This window comes from Lutra lutra, chromosome 4 (genome assembly GCF_902655055.1).
Source record: "Lutra lutra chromosome 4, mLutLut1.2, whole genome shotgun sequence".
In the NCBI taxonomy this organism is placed as follows: domain Eukaryota; kingdom Metazoa; phylum Chordata; class Mammalia; order Carnivora; family Mustelidae; genus Lutra; species Lutra lutra.
The window spans coordinates 164,773,314-164,792,653 of NC_062281.1; the positions used below are offsets into that span (position 1 = coordinate 164,773,314).

The 19,340-nt window shown below is 48.6% G+C and overlaps 1 protein-coding gene across 2 annotated transcripts in view; it reads right to left on the bottom strand.

Moving 5' to 3' along the window:
* RIMKLA (ribosomal modification protein rimK like family member A) overlaps nt 1-17,887 on the bottom strand; it is a 32,616-nt gene extending 14,729 nt beyond the window's left edge. The window contains exons 1-3 of one of the 2 annotated variants that reach the window (XM_047727293.1): nt 17,564-17,887; nt 1,804-1,911; nt 1,159-1,389 (exon numbers count right to left, since the gene is read on the bottom strand). In XM_047727293.1, the coding sequence (XP_047583249.1) occupies nt 1,159-1,389; nt 1,804-1,911; nt 17,564-17,726 (502 nt within the window). In that variant the 5' untranslated portion in view covers nt 17,727-17,887. The remainder of the gene's footprint in view (nt 1-1,158; nt 1,390-1,803; nt 1,912-17,563) is intronic. The other variant, XM_047727295.1, reaches the window with a different exon arrangement.
* Nucleotides 17,888-19,340: the final 1,453 nt, after the last annotated feature.

Genomic DNA, 19,340 nt, shown 5'->3' on the forward strand with positions numbered 1-19,340 from the left:
AAACCGGAGTCACTCTGGATTCCTTCTACACCCTCAGATCCAGCCAGTCTTCACATCCTGTTACTGCGATCTCCTTTGTAATTCCTGGATCTCTTCACTTATCTTCATCCTGACTATGCACACCCCCACCCCCCCAGTTAAGACTGTCATGGCTCACTTGGACAGCTTAAAAAGCCTGCCGCCACATACCTTGTCTCCACTCCGCCCCATCTGATTCCTTCCTCGTTGGGCAGCCAAAGCGATATCCTGCACTCTGATCAGGCCACGACCCTGAAGTCTCTGGATTTGCCCTATCTACTTCACGCACCATATAAGCTCCTCTTACATCTCGGCTCCACCTCCCATCTGTCTACAAACTACTCAAAATACCACCCATCTGGGGTGCCTGGGTGGCTCAGTGGGTTAAAGCCTCTGCCTTCAGCTCAGGTCATGATCTCAGAGTCCTGGGATCGAGCCCCGCATCGGGTTCTCTGCTCACCAGGGAGCCTGTTTCTTCCTCTCTCTGCCTGCCTCTCTGCCTGCTTGTGATCTCTGTCTGTCAAATAAATAAGTAAAATCTTTAAAAAAAAAAAAATACCACCCATCAGTCACGTTCTCACTTGACTCTAGGTTGATCTACATTCCGCTCTCTGCTTGGGTTACCCCCCTGTCCCCACTGCTTCCCCGGGATAACTTCAGCTGAGCTTTGCTATTCTCTCTGAGGAAGCCTCCCTCGATGTCTCCGAAGCTGCATACATCCCACACATACGTATATGCAGGATATATACTGTATATATGGTGTATACGGTCCATATATCCCATAACACCTTGCACTAACGCATCATGGCACTTACTGCCCTGACACTGCCTGTTTGTTCACTGACCACCCCCAACCCCGGGCTCTGATGAGTGGGGAGTGCCTCCAGGGCAGGACACTGTCACTTACCGCCCTAGCCCAGCACCTCGCATGGCACCGGGCACATGGTGCGTACCCCACACACAGAGCCTCGGTGAGTTAAAGACAGAGGGAATGACCATGTTAAGGACTTGAGACGCTGAATCCCGAGATGAGCCAATTCCTGCTGCAAATCAACAATACCCTAGAGGGCTTTTGGGGAGAGAAAAGCAAGAGAGACAGGATGGTTTGGGAAGGTCCGTTCCAATCCCAAGGACACGCACCGTATGAGAAGGTGTCTGGCATGGGAACCCCGTGGCCAGCCAGCTCCTGGAACGTCCAGAACTTGTTGACGCAGTTCAAAATGCTCTGCGGGCGGTTGACCAGGCGGCAGCCCAGCTTCTCCAGGTGGCGCAGGACCGTGATGTCACTGTCCGACTGCACTGAGGGGGTGGGCACCCGCACGAGCACCACATCGGGGAAGGTGGTGAGCGCCTTCTGGTTCAGCTGCAGGCCTGCAATCGAAGGACAAGAGTGAGCTCCGTGCTGGCCACTGGCCAGTCCCGCCAGGAGAACTGCTTCCAGCCGACTCGTCAAGACTGAACCCAGCAGAAGACAGCCTTGAAGGTGGCCCTGGAAATCTTGCTGTAACGAGAAAGCCACGGTCAATGCCACACTCCCCACAGACGGGCAGAGCACGATCATGAGGAAACACAAAAGAATGAACAGGGGGAAGAAGGAAAAGCAGCGTATCGACAATAATCCAAGTCAGAAGAATCCACAGGAAATAGGTAATAGAGTCCCGCACCTTCCTTCCACGGAGCCTGAGTATTACTCAGAGGGTAGTGGAGTCAGGAGGCTGGAGACGTCAGGAAAAGGAAGCAGTGCAGCTCACTTAAGGGCTCCTTACTAGTCTTTTAGGACTTAACCTTTAAAAGTCTGTCTGGAGGGGCGCCTGGCTAGCTCAGTCAGTAGAGCAGGAGATTCTTGATCCTGGGGTCCTGAGTACCAGCCCCACGCTGGGCACAGAGATTCTACTTTAAAAAAAAAGGATAAAAATTGGTCTGGAAAATTATGTAACCACTTGAATGATTTCTATGAATATAATGAGTGCAAAAATGCCAATGATAAGTAGAAAAAAAAAAACCCACAAAATGACAAATATAAGTTAGAAAAGACTAAAAGGAAACAGACCAATATCTTAACAAAGGGTAATGGGATAATAGGTGATTTCCTGTTTTATACTTATCTGTAGTTTCTAAAACATCTCCGAGTGCATTTGCCTTTATAACTACAACAAAAATCTTCCAATAAAAAAAAAAATCAATCTATTAAAAATCAATTTGGTATCAATCAAAAGTAGAATGCATCCAAAGATAACCGGCCCCTGTGGCGAAAGGCCTGAGCTGTATTTCACTGGTAAACTGGGAGCATGAGCTTGAAGTGAAGACCTGGAGGACCGGGGAGTTCAGTCTCTAAGTGTTTGTAGGGCTTCCATGCAGAAGACTTACTTGGCTTGTCTTCTGACCCCAAGAGACACAGCTATCCATGAGTATGATTTTCTCTGTCAGTTCACTCCTGCGTCTCCAGCCCCCAGAACAGTGCCTGGGGCACGACAGGCACCTGATGTTTGCTGAACTGTCTAGAAGCCACAGGGAGACAGATCTGGAACCATGGAGACCAGAAATGGGATGGGAAGGGTAATGAGAAGTGAGTTCAGGGGATGATTTGGCTGGACTCAGGGAACCTTAAAGGAGTCTTTAAAGAGGTTTAAAAGGTTTAAAAGTCTTTAAAAGGTTTAAAAGGTTTAAAAGTCTTTAAAAGGTTTAAAGAAAACCTTTTAAACCGTGTCAGAACCATCTTATAGATAGGCTTTAAGCTCAGCGTCTTCTATTCCATAAGCAATGGGCTACGCAACCAAATTCCGAGAACACAAAAATACAGAGGAAAAGTTACTATTTCTCCATGGGTTGGGGGGATGAATCATGTCCATACAAAAACACGAAGCAAAACAAAACAAAAGGAAGCAAAGAAAGAAACCAAAATCACAAAACTACTCTATGGATGTAACTTGCACACTTTCCTCCCATTCTAGATGTTCCGGTCAATTCAACCCAAGGGGGCAGGTGTCATCATTAAGATACGCCGTTTCCAGAACTTCTGCGGACAGTGTGCACCTGAGGGACTGGAACGTAACTCTCAGGGATGACTTATAGAAAGCATTGAGGTCATCTTCACTTTGCCATCGGAAAACAGCATCATGTGTACGGGCTTTGTTCCTTTGCCAATGACAGCCCCCGGGGAAAAAAATATAAAAGGAGAAAAAAGCAAACCCTGTATTAGCATCCTCAAAACTGATAGGCAGAGAAAGAAAGAAAAGTAGTCCAGTGGGTGAGAACGGTGAGTAAACACTCAGGGCAGAAGCAACAGCCCAGGACGACATCAAGGGATGCAGGGATATATGCAAATCTGCTCTGAAAACTCTCCAGAGCCGTCCACATGTGGGGGGCTGGCGTCGCCACGGCACACACACTCCACCGAGCAGGGGAGGGGAATGGGGGGAAGAGCTTGGGGAGGCTTGCACCACCTGATGAGAAAGATGGCTTTGCAACAGAAAAGTGACCTAGAGAAATGAGAAGCAGCAGAAATGTGTGGCTTTCAAATCCCAACATGAGGCCCCAGACGAACAGTTAAACTTCTAAATGGGAAGAGAAGAATTCAGTCGCTTCGGGAAATACCAGCCACAGGTGGACGGAGACAGCTCAGCCCCAAGCAGGTTCACAGACACCTAGGAAATCTTACCAGAACTTCATCTCTCTCCTCCAAAGGTAAATCTTTGGGCCTGGCTCATTCCAACTGAAGCCTTCAATAAATGAAGAATGGCATGGGTTAAAGAGGGGCCGAAGAGGCTCTACACCAAGCAGACAGGTGTGGGTTCTGACCGTGCCGGCTTCCAGCTCTGAGCTGAAGGCCGGGCGAGGCCCAGGAACAGATCTGCACAGTCCTCCTCTACCCATGTTCACAGTGCCGGCATCCGTGGGTATCTTCGCCTGCCCCGTTCATCCCCGTTCTCTTTGCCACCTACTCCTAGGGAAATCACCACTTCTAAAAGTAGGGGACCAAAGGCGGCCACTCTTCCGTGGCACCCACACGAACTGCAGATCCACATGGCCACGGCCAAGAACGACTTGGGTGTGAGGCTGGCTCTTGGCAAACCCGCTGCTGAGTTCTGAGACCTTAAGCCACTTAGTAATGGCTCCCCCTCGTCCCATCCGTATCTGCTCTCAGGAAAGGACCTGGTAAACTTAATACGGGATGCGGCTTAAATGTGTCACCTTTCCTGAAGTCCTTAACATTTTCACTGCCGTCTATAGGCCTTAAGCCAAGGGAGTGAAGAGCTGATGCAGGCCAAGCGGGCGGGCAGGGCTCTGCTTGGCTGCAGTTGCTTGTAGGGAAAGCGCTCAGCAGAGAGGCTCGTGCCCTCAGAGAACAAGGGATTTCATGTGACTAAGTGCCCAGTGGGCATCACCTTGTCATGGGGAACAGGGTAAGAGGAAGGGAGCATAGCTACTTCTGGAATATTATTTGGGGTCTCCCAGACTCCTACACTGGGCTTGAAATGTACTATTTTGCCTCAAACCACTCTTTTTTTTTTTTTTTTTAACTATATCACTCTGTTCCAAAACAGGTCAGTAAGACAATGAAAAATATCAGACCATAAACTAATTAGTACAGTGACCAATGGCCAACCCAGTCGAAATCAACCATTTAAAGCCACAACAATATTTTCTCTGTATTACTTCTAAAAAGAATAATCTACTTTCATGGTTCATTATATTCTCATGTCATTTTGGAGTGTTACTTATATTTGGAAATATTTTACTACATTAAAAACAAGATAGAAAAATGGGACTTTTTTTTTTTTTTTTTAAGATTTTTTATTTATTGGAGGTGCCTGGGTGGTTCAGTTGGTTAAAGCCTCTACCTTTGCTCAGGTCATGGTCTCAGGGTTCTGGGATTGAGTCCCACATCAGGCTCTCTGCTCCGCGGGGGACCTTTCTCCTCTCTCTCTGCCTGCTTGTGATCTCTGTCAAATAAATTAATGAAATCTTAAAAAAAATTTAAAAAAAAAAAAAGATTATTTATTTATTTATTTGACAGAGAGAGACAGAGAGAGAAGAAACCCAAGCAGGGGGAATGGAAGAGGGAAAAGCAGGCTTCCTGCCGAGCAGGGAGTCTGACATGGTGCTCGAACCCAGGACCCTGGGACTATGACCTGAGCCAAAGGCAGACACTTAATGAATGAGCCACCCAAGTGCCCCAGAAAAATGGGACTTTTCTCAAAGAACTGGGCCTCTTCTTTTCTAACTCATGTATCAGATTAAATTAATTCTACAAAACTGGACTTTCACATTGTACGTACAACAGCAAAGAAATGTACTCTGTAATACTGAGAAATAGCTTTAGAAAGAAGCAAATCACTCTTAGAAAGTAGAGCTCTAAAAATTAAGAACCATCCTCAATCCTTCATACCCATAGAGGGAAATAGAAAATATACAGACAATCCACAATGCAGACACTCAGAATGGAATCTGGTAGAGAATTTTTATGGAGCACCTGTTGTGTTTTCGGTACTTTGCTGAGACCTTTCACATGTCTTACCTCATTTAAATGAAAAATTTCTCATGGCACCTGATTGGTTCAGTCAGTAGAGTACGTGGCTCTTGATCTCAGAGTTGTGAGTTTGAGCCCCACACTGGGTGTAGAGATTACTTAAAAAAAAAAAAAATTTAGAGGACACTGGGGAGACACAGTTGGTGAAGCCCCCAACTCTTGGTTTCGGCTCAGGTTGTGATCTTAGGGTTGGGAGACAGAGCCCTGCATCAGGTTCCACACTCTGCTCTGAGTCTGCTTAGAGTTTCTCTCTTCGTCTTCCTCTGTCCCTCCCCGCTCTGCTCTCTCTCTCCAATCAATCTTTTTTTATTAAATTAGGTAAATAAATAAACGAAAGATTTCTTGTCATATGGATCCCTGCAACAGATCTGAGTCTGCAAGTCTCCACGCTAACGAGGAACTGATGCATGAGGGGTCACTGTCCTCCCGACCCCTGTGCCTGCACACGCACGCACACACACACACGTGTGCACGCGCACACACAACCCCTGCTTCACAAGAGAAAGCTTCAAAAGCAAACCAGTTTCTAGTGCACTAGGAAAAAACCTTCATGTACAGAGCAAGCGGAAGAAATAAGAAAATCAGTGGACTAAGCCTCTGCCTTCAGCTCAGGTCATGATCTCGGGGTCCTGGGATCGAGCCCCGCATTGGGCTCTCTGCTTAGCAGGGAGCCTGCTTTCCCCTCTGCCTCTACTTGCTCTCTGCCTACTTGTGATCTCTGCCTGTCAAATAAATAAATAAAATATTTTTTTAAAAAAAGAAGTAAGAAAATCACAGGACATGATGGCATGACGCCAGCAAGAACCGCACTCCTGGCAGCATTTAGAACCCCTGTATTCTCACAGGACCGCGCGACAGTGGCTGGCAGGGACACTCTGCAAGTTGTCAGAAAGGAGGCGAGAGAATAAACAATGTAAATGGATAAGGCAAGGACAGCTCAGCATTACCTTGCTGCGCTGTGAAGATGTGTCATTTGAAACACGATCTGGCTCTCGTCTCAGGGATGTTCCAGGTTTTCCCTGGTTTCCCTCCACCCTACCCCCACCACTTTCTCATAAGGAAGTTATTTTTATTTTTAGAGAGTACATGCTATCACCACTCTTCCTTCCTTTTAAAGCTCTTTGTTTCACTGCCCAAAGAAATCTTACCTCCACCTCATTAAAACCCACAGTCATTACGTGGCCCCTTTTGTTCCCCACCAACTGCTGTTTTCAGGTCATTTAATTCACTTCAACCTTTACTGAACTGTTGGGATGAGTCAGACACACTATTAAGCAGGGATACCAGGCTGAACGAGGTGATCTATACCTACGAGGAACTTGTCTCCTTACGGACATATAGACACAACCTAAAGATTCATTCAGTCCATCGCTCAACACATCTGTTCAGCAAATATTTATCTAGCTCCTACTCCGGGCCAAGTCCAGGGTCAGCCAGAAGCACTCCCCGAGACAAGTACAGGAAGTTTATTATTAGGGTGGTAATTTCAGCAAACCCAGGTGGGGGGTGGAAGAGACATGTGGCCAAGACAGGAGGTGTTGTCAAGTGAGGGACCCCCTTGGCAACTGGGGTTTACTCATGACAACAAGCAATGGTTTAGGGCACACGTCTCAGCCATCCCACACGAGGGGAGAGGAAGCCGGCCACCGGTAATTTTTATACAGCCACTGTCTTTGGTTGAAAGCTGCTCCAGTGGTGAGGTAGTTAATTTCCTGGCCCCTCCAGCTTGCTATGCATATGTGGGCCCCAGGGCCACCAAATGGTAAGGGCAACAGGGACATGAGAAGGCCATGACAGCTGAGGAACAGGCACCATCTTGAAGGCTGGGCATGGGGCTGGAGGGGTGATCCCTGGAATTGAAGAAGAAAGACCACACACAATTGTGATGAATGCTGTTGACCTGTGCAGAGCACCTGGGTGTTCGGCAGTTACCAGTCTGGTTTGGGCAGGGGGTGGGGAGAGGGGGCAACTGATTCTAACACATTATGAGAAGTGGTCTAACAGGCGTATGAATCAGGGTACGGGGATGGTAGAGGAGGAGGAAACAGTTAGGGATAATCTCTGAGAGAGAACCACAGAAAGTTTCAGAAAGGAGATATTGACTCATGGTGCCTCTGGGCTCAGAAGAAATATGTAAAACAAATAAATGCATAACGTCTACCTCTCGGAAAGAAATCCACAGTCAAGGCGTGGCATCTTCAAAGCCCTGAGCTGAGGGATATCTCAGGGCGCATGTATTTATAAAGGCATTGCAAGAGGTTGGGCTGACTTGAGCTGAAAGCCAATTATGGGGAAATGGATAAAGCACTGGCCTCCAAGTCAGAGACTTGACTTAATTCCTTATTGTCATTTAACAACTTGGCAAGACACACGTCTCTCCGGGGATCAGATTCCTCTTCTGTCAAATGGAAGAGTCCCAGAACTTGGCAACCGTCGCCCAACCCCCATCCCACCCCCCATCTTACCAACACCAGCTTCCTTGCAACCATGAAGACAAAGCTCAGCAAACCCTTTATCCCTTTCGTGTATCGATAACCCAAGACTCCAGTCTCCAAGGCAGCCTCATTTCGCTAGATGCTAAACCCCACCTGGTCTGACATTGTCTCTTCTGCTCCCTTCCTCCACTCTTTCTCCCCTTTGCACTCTCCTCTGGCACGCAAGGGGCAGCAAATCCCCTATCCTTGACCTTTCTAGTGAGTGTTCCCTTCGCCTTCTTTTCCTGAGTGCAGCTGACCCCGGCTCTCCCCAGTAACGCTGCTTCCCCAATGTCCCTTCCCAGTTGTGGTTGTTCTCTCTCCCTGGCCGCTGGGATTCCTGAGCCTGCCAGTGGGAGAGATGCTCCTTGCTCTTCACCGTGACTTCCAGATTATCCTGCTCTCCCTCCCCTAAAACTCCTGGCCTGACTCTCAACACGCTGTCATCACTCCCCTTGTGCAGGTCATCAGGAACCCCAGCCACCCACCTCCGTCCCTGGAGCTTTAGGTCCTGACTCAGAGGCCCCCCACGCTGTCACAGCTGGTGGTGATTTCAATATCCCTGGGCAGGGGTGCCTGGGTGGCTCAGTTGTTAAGCCTCTGCCTTCGGCTCAGGTCATGATCCCAGGGTCCTGGGATGGAGTCCCGCATAGGGCTCCGGGCTCAGCAGGAAACCTGCTTCTCCCTCTCCCACTCCCCCTGCTTCTGCTCCCTCTCTCGCTGTCTCTCTCTCTGTGTCAAATAAATAAACAAAATCATAAATGTGTGTGTGTGTGTGTGTATATATATACCTACAGATATATATATATCTCCCTGGGCAGAATTCTTCCAATGCCCAGGCCCGTCTCCTGACCTCATTTCCTCCAAGGACGCTATCTACCACCCCGCCTCAGCCACGACTCTGAGTGATTCTAGACTTCATGCACTCATAATTCTAGTCACTGTCTCCTCCCTTTCTGGCTTACTATCTTTGACCCCAGGAACTACCGTGCATGGGTCCCCGCCTTTGCACTGTCCCTCACTTCCCCTCTTAACCTATTTCGAGTCCACAGTTGGACACCACAGCACGCATCTGCAAACTGACGGTACGTCCTCAGATCCTGTACCTGTTCCTTGCTTGGCTAAACCATGTCCCTGGTTAGACCGATCCAACTCAGCCTACCTCGTGTGCCCTCCTGCGCAATGGAATACGGAGAAAACACACAGACCTGCTGACTGGTCTCAAGGGCATCCTTCCCACCGCCTGGCAAGCACCCTATTTCCCCAGTCCGTTCATTCTCCCTGACCCAAGACAACTATTTCACTTTTCATCCTGCTACTTCCTCCCTCCTTCTCCTTCTCCCTCCCCTCTTCCTACTGCGAGGAGAGAAACTGAAGCAATCAGAAAGGAACTTCTCTACAAGCTCCCACAAGCATGTCTGCCTACCTGCCCCCACCTGGGTCTTATAGGTTACCTTCTCTCTTAGAACAGCTGAAGTGCCCTTGCTCCTAGCTCAGGCTAATTCCTTGAAAATACACAATAGATCCCAACCCCTCCCACTCACTTCAAACACTGCTTGGGCAATTCACCTCTTTCCCCTGAATTATCAATTTCTCTCCATTGGATCACTCATGCAAACATACAACATGCTGTTATTTCTCTCGTCTTCAAGAAAAACTTCCCAAACCCATATCCCGTCTGAGCAAGGTCTGAGTCAGCTAGGCTGCTATAACAAAATACCACAGACTGGGTGGCTTGAACAAGAGACATTTATTCCTCCTGGTTTTAGGGACTGGAAGTCTGATAGGGTGCTGGCATGACTGGGTTCTGGTGAGGGTCCTGTTCCTGGCTTGCAGACAGCTGCTTTCTTGCTCTAACCTCAGAAGGCAGAGTGAGAGAGAAAATTGGGGGTAGAAATACAATTCAGCTTCCAGCTGGCTATCAACGCATTTCTTGCCTTCCCTTTATAAGATTCTTTAAGACAGTGTGTATTCCCTGGTTTCCATTACGTCATGAGACTTCTCAGGGACACCGATGCTAAGGCCACATTGTTAAATCCAGTGGTCCATTCTCACCCCTCATCTGACTTGATCAACCAGCAAAACCTGACACCATCTGATCACGTCTTCCCTCTTCGACTACTTTCTCCACTTGGCTTCCAAGATGCCACTCACTCCTGGATTTCTTCAGCCCATATACTGAGGATTCTTCGCCGGCTGCTCAGTCCCTGGACCTCTTCTCTCTTCTCTCTGGAGTCAATCCCTTGCCAGGTGTCTGCAGATGCTTTTACTTTGGATATCTTCAGGCCAGGGCGTGCGCCTGTATCCCCAGCAAGATGAAACTGCCTATGTGACATTTCCCACTTGGATGTCTCATGGGCATCTCGGACTCAGTCCTGATCCTCACCACCTGTCCAAACCTACTCCTACACGCTTTCCATACGTGTAAATGGCATACTATTTTTCTAGCTGCTCAGGACAGACACACTGGAGTCCTCCTTGTCTAGTCGTTCCTGAACATCCAACATCTGATTCAGTAGGCAAGTCCTGACAATTTCGTCTTCAGTCTATCCAAAATCCAGTCACTAGGGGCGCCTGGGTGGCTCAGTGGGTTAAGCCGCTGCCTTCGTCTCAGGTCATGATCTCAGGGTCCTAGGATCGAGCCCCGCATCGGGCTCTCTGCTCAGCAGGAAGCCTGCTTCCCTTCCTCTCTCTCTGCCTGCCTCTCTGCCTACTTGTGATCGCTCTCTGTCAAATAAATAAATAAAATCTTAAAAAAAAAAATCCAGTCACTATGCACCTCCTCCCCTGAAATCATTCTAATCCAACAATTATCTCTCCAGACCTGAATTGTAGCAATGACCTCAGTGATCTCCCTGCCTCTGCCCTCACTACCATCTGTCCGTTCTCAACACTGTGACCCAAATGACCCTGTGACCATAAGGGAGATCATGTCACCCCTCTGCTCAAAACCCTTCAACAGATTCCCAGCACATCCAGAGTAAAATACAAAGTCCTTCCATGACCAGGGCACCTGGTGGTTCAGTCAGCTAAGTGTCCAACTCTTGACCTCAGCTCAGGTGTTGATCTTGGGGTTGTGAGTTCAAGCCCCGTGTTGGGGTCCACACTAGGCATGGAGCCTTCTTAAACAAATAAAAAATAAAAATCCTTCCATGACCCACAAGGCCCTATACATTGGCACTTTTCCCCCTATCCTCTACTTCTCTGACCTTCTCTCCTAATACTTGCCCTTGGTGGTTCACTCCGCTCTGGCCACAGGCTGGTTTGTCGCTCCCTCTTGCCTATACTACTCTAATCCCAGATATCAATTTTTTAAAAGATTTTATTTATTTGAGACAGAGAGAAAAGAGAGCGAGCAGAAGTGGGGGCAGGGGCAGAGGCAGAGGGAGAAGCAGGCTCTCAACTGAGCAGGGAGCCTGAACTGGGGCCCAATGCCAGGACCCCACGATCCTGACCTGAGCTGAAGGCAGACACTTAACTGACTGAGCCACCCGGGCGCCCCTAATCCCAGACACCTAAATGGCTTGCTTCCTTACCTCCTTCAGGTCTTTACTTAAACATCAGCTCCTAGCTAAGGATCACCCCAGCCCCCCTATCCAAAACTATATCCCCTCCTCTACCTCCAGAAACATCCTGTCCTTCCATTCCCCTTCCCTGCTTTTTCCTCCTTAGCCCTTTTCAGCAACATACTATATATCTGACTTATCTTGTTTATATCCTCTCTCTCCCATCTAGACTGTAATTTCCTGGAGAGGCACCCGGTCTCTCCAGGTGTCAGTTTCTGGTACCTAGAATGATATGTTACACACAGCAGGTAATCAGCAGGTATTTGCTGACCAAGTGAATGAAGGAAATCTTAACAATGAGGATGGAGGTTGTGTTCGTCCTCTTCATTCTACCTCCAGTACCTAGCACAGTGCCTGGCAGAGATGGGCAGGCAACAGCTGTGGAACAAGTAGGATGGTTGTGAAGATCAAGGCACATAAAAGATATTGGAGCATTAATAACAGAGTTGCAGAAATAAAGAACCATTATTCTTGTTAGTTCCTCAATGCAAAGTAACTTAAATTTATCACTTTCTCTTGGTGTGTGTATGGGGGGGGGGGTTCTTGAGTTACTTTTTGATAATGAAGGATCAAATAGAAATAGATGGAAAACTTCAGACCACGCTATAGGTTTGTGTTAAAATAATAAGGTGAAGTCTCTCAGCAAAGTGGGCAAGGTGGCACACTTAGCCCCTGGAGAAGGGGGTGGAGTGTGGTGAGCTAGCAGTGCCCTACCGGGATGTCACTGGACTCCCTGCTAATGGGAGGGCCAAGGAGGAGGTGTAGATGGATGGGCAAGACACGGACGTCTCTGATGATGGCTCCACCCCTCCCACCAGGCAAGCCTAACCAATTTGGTGGAAGTGTGATGGTAGCGGCAAGAGGTAGTCCAGAAATCTGTAAGTAAGGCTTTGAGATCTACTCAGGATCCTAGTCTACTGGCTCTAGAACTCTTTCCAACACAGTTTATGAGGTATCCCTAAAAACTACTGTTACAATCATAAACGAGGGGTGCCTGGGTGGCTCAGTGGGTTAAAGCCTCTGCCTTCGGCTCAGGTCATGATCCCAGGTTCCTGGGATCGAGCCCCACATCGGCTCTCTGCTCAGCGGGGAGCCTGCTTCTCCCCCTCCCCTCTCTCTACCCGCCTCTCTGCCTACTTGTGATCTCTGTCAAGTAAATAAATAAAATCTTAAAAAAAAAAAAAACTGTTAAAAAAAAAAGAATCATAAACTACACATCCAATCCACCTTCATTCAGTCCTTGAGATTGGCCCATGGATATAAACGAGGACGCTCGGGGTAAAGATTATCCATTCAGTGCTCACATCCGCTTAGAAACAGTACACGGTAGGTGCCTGCATCCGCTCTCTGACTTATCCACTAGTCCCGTATGGTGGTTTATTCAGATTACAGGGTGTCAGGCACAGGCCTTTGGCAGAGAGCGAGGTCAAAGATCCACCTCTGTGCCCTAGGTTAGCATGGTATCCTTGTCTGCTAGTGCCTACTTACATAGCAACGGGAGTCCTTCCATTCTCCATGAGGCCTCTGTTGTCTTCTGCAAGTCTGCAATATGACCTTTTCCTCCAATTCAGTTAGGATTCCCCTCACCCAAATATTTCAATCTTACTCAGCTGATTACTACAAGGAACCAAGGAAAAGTATCCCAGACACCTTAATTTAAAGAACCTGACCTAGGGGCACCTGGGTGGTTCAGTCGATTGGGTGTCTGACTCTTGGTTTCAGCTAGGGTCATGATCTCCCAGGGACTGAACCCCCAACAAAGGGCTCCACGCTCAGCAGGATATCTGCTTGAAAGGACTCTCCCCCTCTGCCCCTCCCCCCACTCACAGGCGCCCACCCCCCCCCAAATAAATAAATAAATATTAAATAAGTAAATAAATGTAAAAAAAATAACAAAGAACCTGACCTAGAAATCACCATATGGCCACCAAGGTTTCAGCTCGGAAAGGAAGGCAAGGAATGCTGAATCATTCTGCTCCTCAGAGACAAACTGCTACACACCCTCGTTTCCAGGTCAGATGCATTTTTCCGGTCTTGATGCCTGTCCCTGAGTTTGTGACTATACTTGTTTCCTGAGACCAGAAACTGTCGTTGTAAAGGCCCGTGGGTGGTCAAAGAACTTAATTTGCACGGGGGACTGTGCCCTCAGAGAATGGCTCATCACAAAAACATTCAGACATCCAAACATGATTTCCCAAACAGAACCCAATTACGGCAAAAGTCTCCTATGCTTCCAGTTAGCCTCTCAGGCCCTTCACTCAACCATCCAAACATTAACTGGAGGCCTACTGGGTACCAGTTGCGGAGCACGCATCTGGGGGATTCCCAGGCATGGAGGGAGGGAGGGCGAAAGAGAGAGACTATAAACTTTGTAAATAGATAAATTACAATAAAATATGACGGACGCTATTTTCAACAACGTTACTTGGCAGCAGAAGGGAAAGGGATTGCCTGAGGGGAGGGGAGGGGAGGGGAGGGAGTTCAAGAAAGACCTCGGAGAGATGAGGGATGTGAGCTGAGCTGAAGGAGGAATGCGAGCGCCGGGTGAGGGAGAGGGAGCAGACCCCATGGGCACCGTGGGGATTGAAGTCAGGGCAGGCGGTGCACCAATGGGGTGGAGTGGAAGGGAGGAAACCAAGTTTGCTGAGCCTACAATTCCTGAGTACTGGTCCTGCCAGCCAGTACTACGTGCCAGACACCTTACTGATGTTTACAGAGTTAATCTGTAGAAAGAACCCCGACCTCTGCCTGGTCCATGATAAACACCATGCGTTTTTTGCTTTGACTCTGACTGTGTATTTGGGTGACATACGCACCACCACACTAGCCCACGGTAGAGAGTAATTAAGAGATATCCGTTGAACGAATGAAACTTGCGGTTTCCAAGAAGGAATGGAGATGGGCATGGCTCTCATTATGCCACGTCCCACAGAAGGGTGAAGGGAAAGAGTTCCATGCAGGACTGCTTCAGCCACCCGAAGGTCATTAACTCTTCCCAGAGGCCATTCCCACCCATCCCATGCAAACCTACGCTGGGGCAGCAACATCACTCACCACAAAACCTTGCATGTGCACGACATCTTCAGCTTACTCGTATTACCTTGTTTAAATAACTGCAATCTTTAAATCCCAAACTTTGCATCTCTTGTATGAATCCTATTTCCAGACAGAACCTGAAATTTTGGTTTCTGGATTTGGGGTCCTACTAGCCTCCACAGAGGGAAGCTCAGGAAAGAATTTAAGTAATTGGCTGATGTCCTGCTCCAACTGTCCCAAAGGGACTCCTGCATGGACCCCCTTGCACTAATCTCGAGAAGGAGACTTGGTAAAGGGGGTGCCTTAACTTCCTAAGTTTTAAAATCACTTTGCAAAGTCACTGTCTAGCCTCAGGGTAATTCAATTCAGTTCAATTCCACATCCACGGAAAAAGGTACCATGGGCTGCAAATGCCCTCGCACATGCTTATTCTGTATCCAGAGACAGGAATTAGATTGGGTCTTGAACTGTAGTCAGCTACTAACCAGCTGGATGGCACTGAGTATCTTTGAGCGTCGGGTCCTTCATTAATAAAATGAAAGGGTCAGGATGGATGATCTTAAAGGCTTTCCCAGCTCTCACCCTCAATAATTTGCGAATGGGAAATGTCATTAATATCGGTAACTATTTCTGCATTTCAAAGCCAGTAAGTTCTGGAGTTTACTCCAGAGGAATACTTGGCTCAGCAAATTGCCAAGGCTTTTCTGTAGTCTGACGATAGAAGAAACTGGGAAATAGAGCGCATACCTTTATTCACTCAAAAAAATATTCACTGAGTGCCTATTACTGCAAGACCCTGTTCAAGTCATGATTACAGCAATGAACAAGCAAAGGAGCTCACTCTTTGCACAGAGCTTACCTCCTTGGGCTTCGATTAACACACCCCCATGACAAATAAATCTCATCACTGCTTTGGATGGCAGGAAGAGTGATCTGATAGGTTTGTTTTATGTGTCATGAATTGTGTCTGGGTATCTCTGAATTAACAAAAGATTAAAACTCCTTCAAAAAATCCCTGTCTGCAGTTACTCCAGCGACTATATTTTCTCATAGTTTAGAAAGAAGTAACTTCTGGTTTGCAAAGAGAGACACATTCTCACATGAATTCCTGTAAAATTTAAGACACTAAACAAAAGGGTTTAAAGGGTTTTCCTGCAGAAAAAGAATATAATTTTCTTTCTCTAGGACCGATTCTTTAAAATGGTTTGTTTTTTTAAATTTTTTAAAAAGTAACCTCCATGCCCAACATAGTACTCAAACTCACGACCCCCCCCCCAAGATCAAGAGCTACATGTTCTACCAACTGAGCCAGCCAGGCGCTCCTCAAATGGGGTTTTAGACACAGAACAGAGAGAATTTTCCCTACTCCTTCACAGAATGCCGGATGGGTCTCCAACAGAAATATGATGTGGAACTTCAATTGCTGTACCTCAAAAATGGCATCTTTACCTGCTGCAAAATAAATCAATAAAATGAAGAGGAAACAAACTAACGCTGGGGGTACAAAGATGTATATCCTAGATCTAGATCAGTAAAAGATAACATAATTCCACTGAACAATTTTAGAGCTAGAACAACCTTAACCCTTAGTTTTATATAAACAAGAAACCTGAGGTTCAAAGACATGAAGTGACCTCGTCAAGGCAAAGCCAAGATACCTGTTAGCAGCAAAGCTGTGCTAAGAAACCAGATTTGCAGACTGCTTGTTCTGGAATCCAGTTCTACATTAACTGTAAGAGTTTTAGCAAATCAAGAATCGACAGACAGTACCCCTTACAGATGACGCACTGTTTTAGACTAAACGTATGACACCTAAAGCTTGTAGTATATTTATCAGGGGGGCTATACGGTCTGATATTACTTATGAAGGGTTTAGATAAATTTATGGATAAAACACCTAGAATAGATACCTTATACACAGGACATATTCGAAACTCCTTTAAGTCACCTGTTCAAAAAGGGAAAGGAATCCCTTTCCTCTGCTAAAGAAGAGTAACAAATTATAAGCTTATTTAACTAGGTATGGTTAAAAAAGCACCCTGAACTGGGCCCAAATTCCCCCCGCCCCCAGTCCCACATCTGATTTCCAGTGAAGTAGCTGGCTTACTTCCAGAGTAGAGGCTGAAGCCACTCAAACTGCAGGTTAGAGGGGGTTCCTAAACCAACGGTTCCAGGAGGAGACTGCTTGTATTAAAAATAGTTAAGAATATCTAAAACACATAGTTAACCTTTTGAGGTCAGGGTCACAAATGATAACCATGTCTTACCCAAAAATGTCTCTTGGACACAGCAGTGGAGAAATAGGAGGCCAGAATGGTCTGGACCTGAAATCTTGGCTTTTCTGGAATCAGAATTCAACACTTTTAGGAAGGAGGATGAGTTTTAAAAAACCCATCAACGGTCTACTCTCCCACTTACACACTCAAGAGGGGACTCCAGTTGTAAATTTCTCCCCCTATGTAGGTTCCTAGTTTGGGAATGATAATTCTATAGTGCATTACTCATGCTTACACACTCCTGCAAAACTTTTAAAAACATTCATTGTAATGGCAATTTCGTAAATGTGGTGAGGGTTTCTATAAAGCTATCCTGACAGGGCACGAAATGCGAGCAGAATTTGCAAATATGGGGTTTGCAGCTTGATTTTCCTCGGACCTCCAGGCAGCTTCAGGCGAATTTGAGTTCCTCCCAAAACAAAGTCCCCTCAGTACGCGGAATCCCGTTCTCAAATCTTGGCCTCAGGGCGGACGGCGGTGGTCAAAGGAAGCTCTCAAGGTTAGGGGCTTTCTCTAACCCAAGGAGGGCTCGCGGGGGAGGGCTGCTGGTCTGGGGGACCCGAAGGTGACTTGGCTGGAGGAGGCCCGGGTGCGCGCGCCCACCGGCCGACTCCCGGGGACCCCGACGCGCCTCCCCGCCCTCCCGGGGCCCGCCTCGCTCACCGAGGTGGCCGCCGACGACGGTGACGGCGATCTGGTCCATGAGCACCGCCCGGAAGCGCACGTCCTGCTCGGAGCAGCGCTGCCGGAGGGCGCGCAGGATCTGCACCTGCGGGTAGTCCTCGCGGATGCGCCGGTCCGTCAGGAACCAGAGCTGGGAGCACATGGCGGCCAGGGCGGCGGCGCCCGGCGCGCCGCGCGGCCACCCTCGACGCCCCGGGCCGCTCGCTCGGGCTGGCGGGCGGCCGGCCGGCCGGCGTCCGGGGCGAGCGCGCGCCGCGGCTCCGCTCCCGCCGGTGCGCCAGGCGCCTCTGCAGCCCTGACCCAGCGAATCTGCCCGGCCACTCAGCGCCGCCGCCGGCCCCCGTCAGCCAATCAGCGCGCGGCGGCGGGCGCGGGCCGGCCGCGCGGCCAGCTGCAGAGGCGGCCTCGGCGGGCGGCGCCCGGGGAGGGGCGGCGGGGCCCGGGGCCTGCGGCGGCCGGGGGAGGGGCGGCGGGCGGGGCTCCGGGCCTCGGGAAGCCCTCGGGCCGCCGGCTGGGGGTGGCGCGGCCGCGGGAGGGCATCCCCAGCCCCGCCCGGGACCCCCACCGGTGGGCGTGGCGCCGCCGGCCTGGGTGGGGCGGCGTCCCGCAGGGCTGAGAGGATGCCCTGACTCCCGGACTAATGATGCGCTGCGGGATGCGTCCCGAAGGCGGTCGCGAGCATCCGGGGCCGAGGGCACCGGTGAGCCCCGGCAGAGTCCGGAACCAGGGCCTCCGGGACGTCCCAAGGGGAATTCTGGGGCCTGGCGAAGGTCACCCGGCTAGGCCCCAAGTTGGACCGTGGCTTTGGAATTCTTGGCGGAAATCCTGGCCTGGAGCTGGGGGTGGGGGTTGAGGGGAGTTGGGTTTTAGCCGCCTCCCATTCGGATCATTTGAAGGTGCATTTCTCAGGGTCTCAGATATTCTTACACTGGACAGCACCTCCTAGTTTGCGGCGGCTCCGGACCTCAGACCCTCAATATGGTGAAAACGGGTCTAAGACTTCTTTTAGAGAGACCACTGCCTGGTCTTTCCCCACCATCCCCCGCCCCGGGCCGTACCACTGAGTCATCTTTAAATACCGGCCTTGGTCCTAGCCAATTTCAAATCCTGCCTGCAAACAATGTTTGAAGCCAGATCCTTTCTAAATAACTGCAAGGCTGAAGTTAGCCATCTTTAAGATTGCATTTGCTCTTCCAGCTCATGAAAATGTCTTTTTTGGGGGGGCTTAGGGAAGCAAGAGTAATTTCAATGCAGGCCCAGCAGTGACAACTTAGAAACCCATTTTAAGATGTCTCAGGTAAAGTATAGGTTTCACTGTAAGTATTAAGCAGATGTGTGCGTTTACCCACTGGATATGCCTTTAGAAAAGTTATATCTAGGGGCGCCTGGGTGGCTCAGAGGGTTAAGCCTCTGCCTTCAACTCGGGTCATGATCTCAAGGTCCTGGGATCGATCCCCATATCGGGCTCTCTGCTCAGCAGGGAGCCTGCTTCCCCTCTGCTCTCTCTGCCTGCCTCTCTGCCTACTTGTGTCTCTCTCTGTCAAATAAACAAATAAAAAATCTTAAAAAATAAAAAAAATTTTAAAAAATAAAAGTTATATCTAAACGGCATTTCAAAAATTAGTTCTTTAAGTATCCCCATATATTTTCTTAAAGTATCAATAAACTAGTGCCCTATAGTATCTTCCAAAACTATCTTCTTTTTTTTTTTTTTTTAAGATTTTATTTATCTAATTTAGGGGTGTCTGAGTGCCTG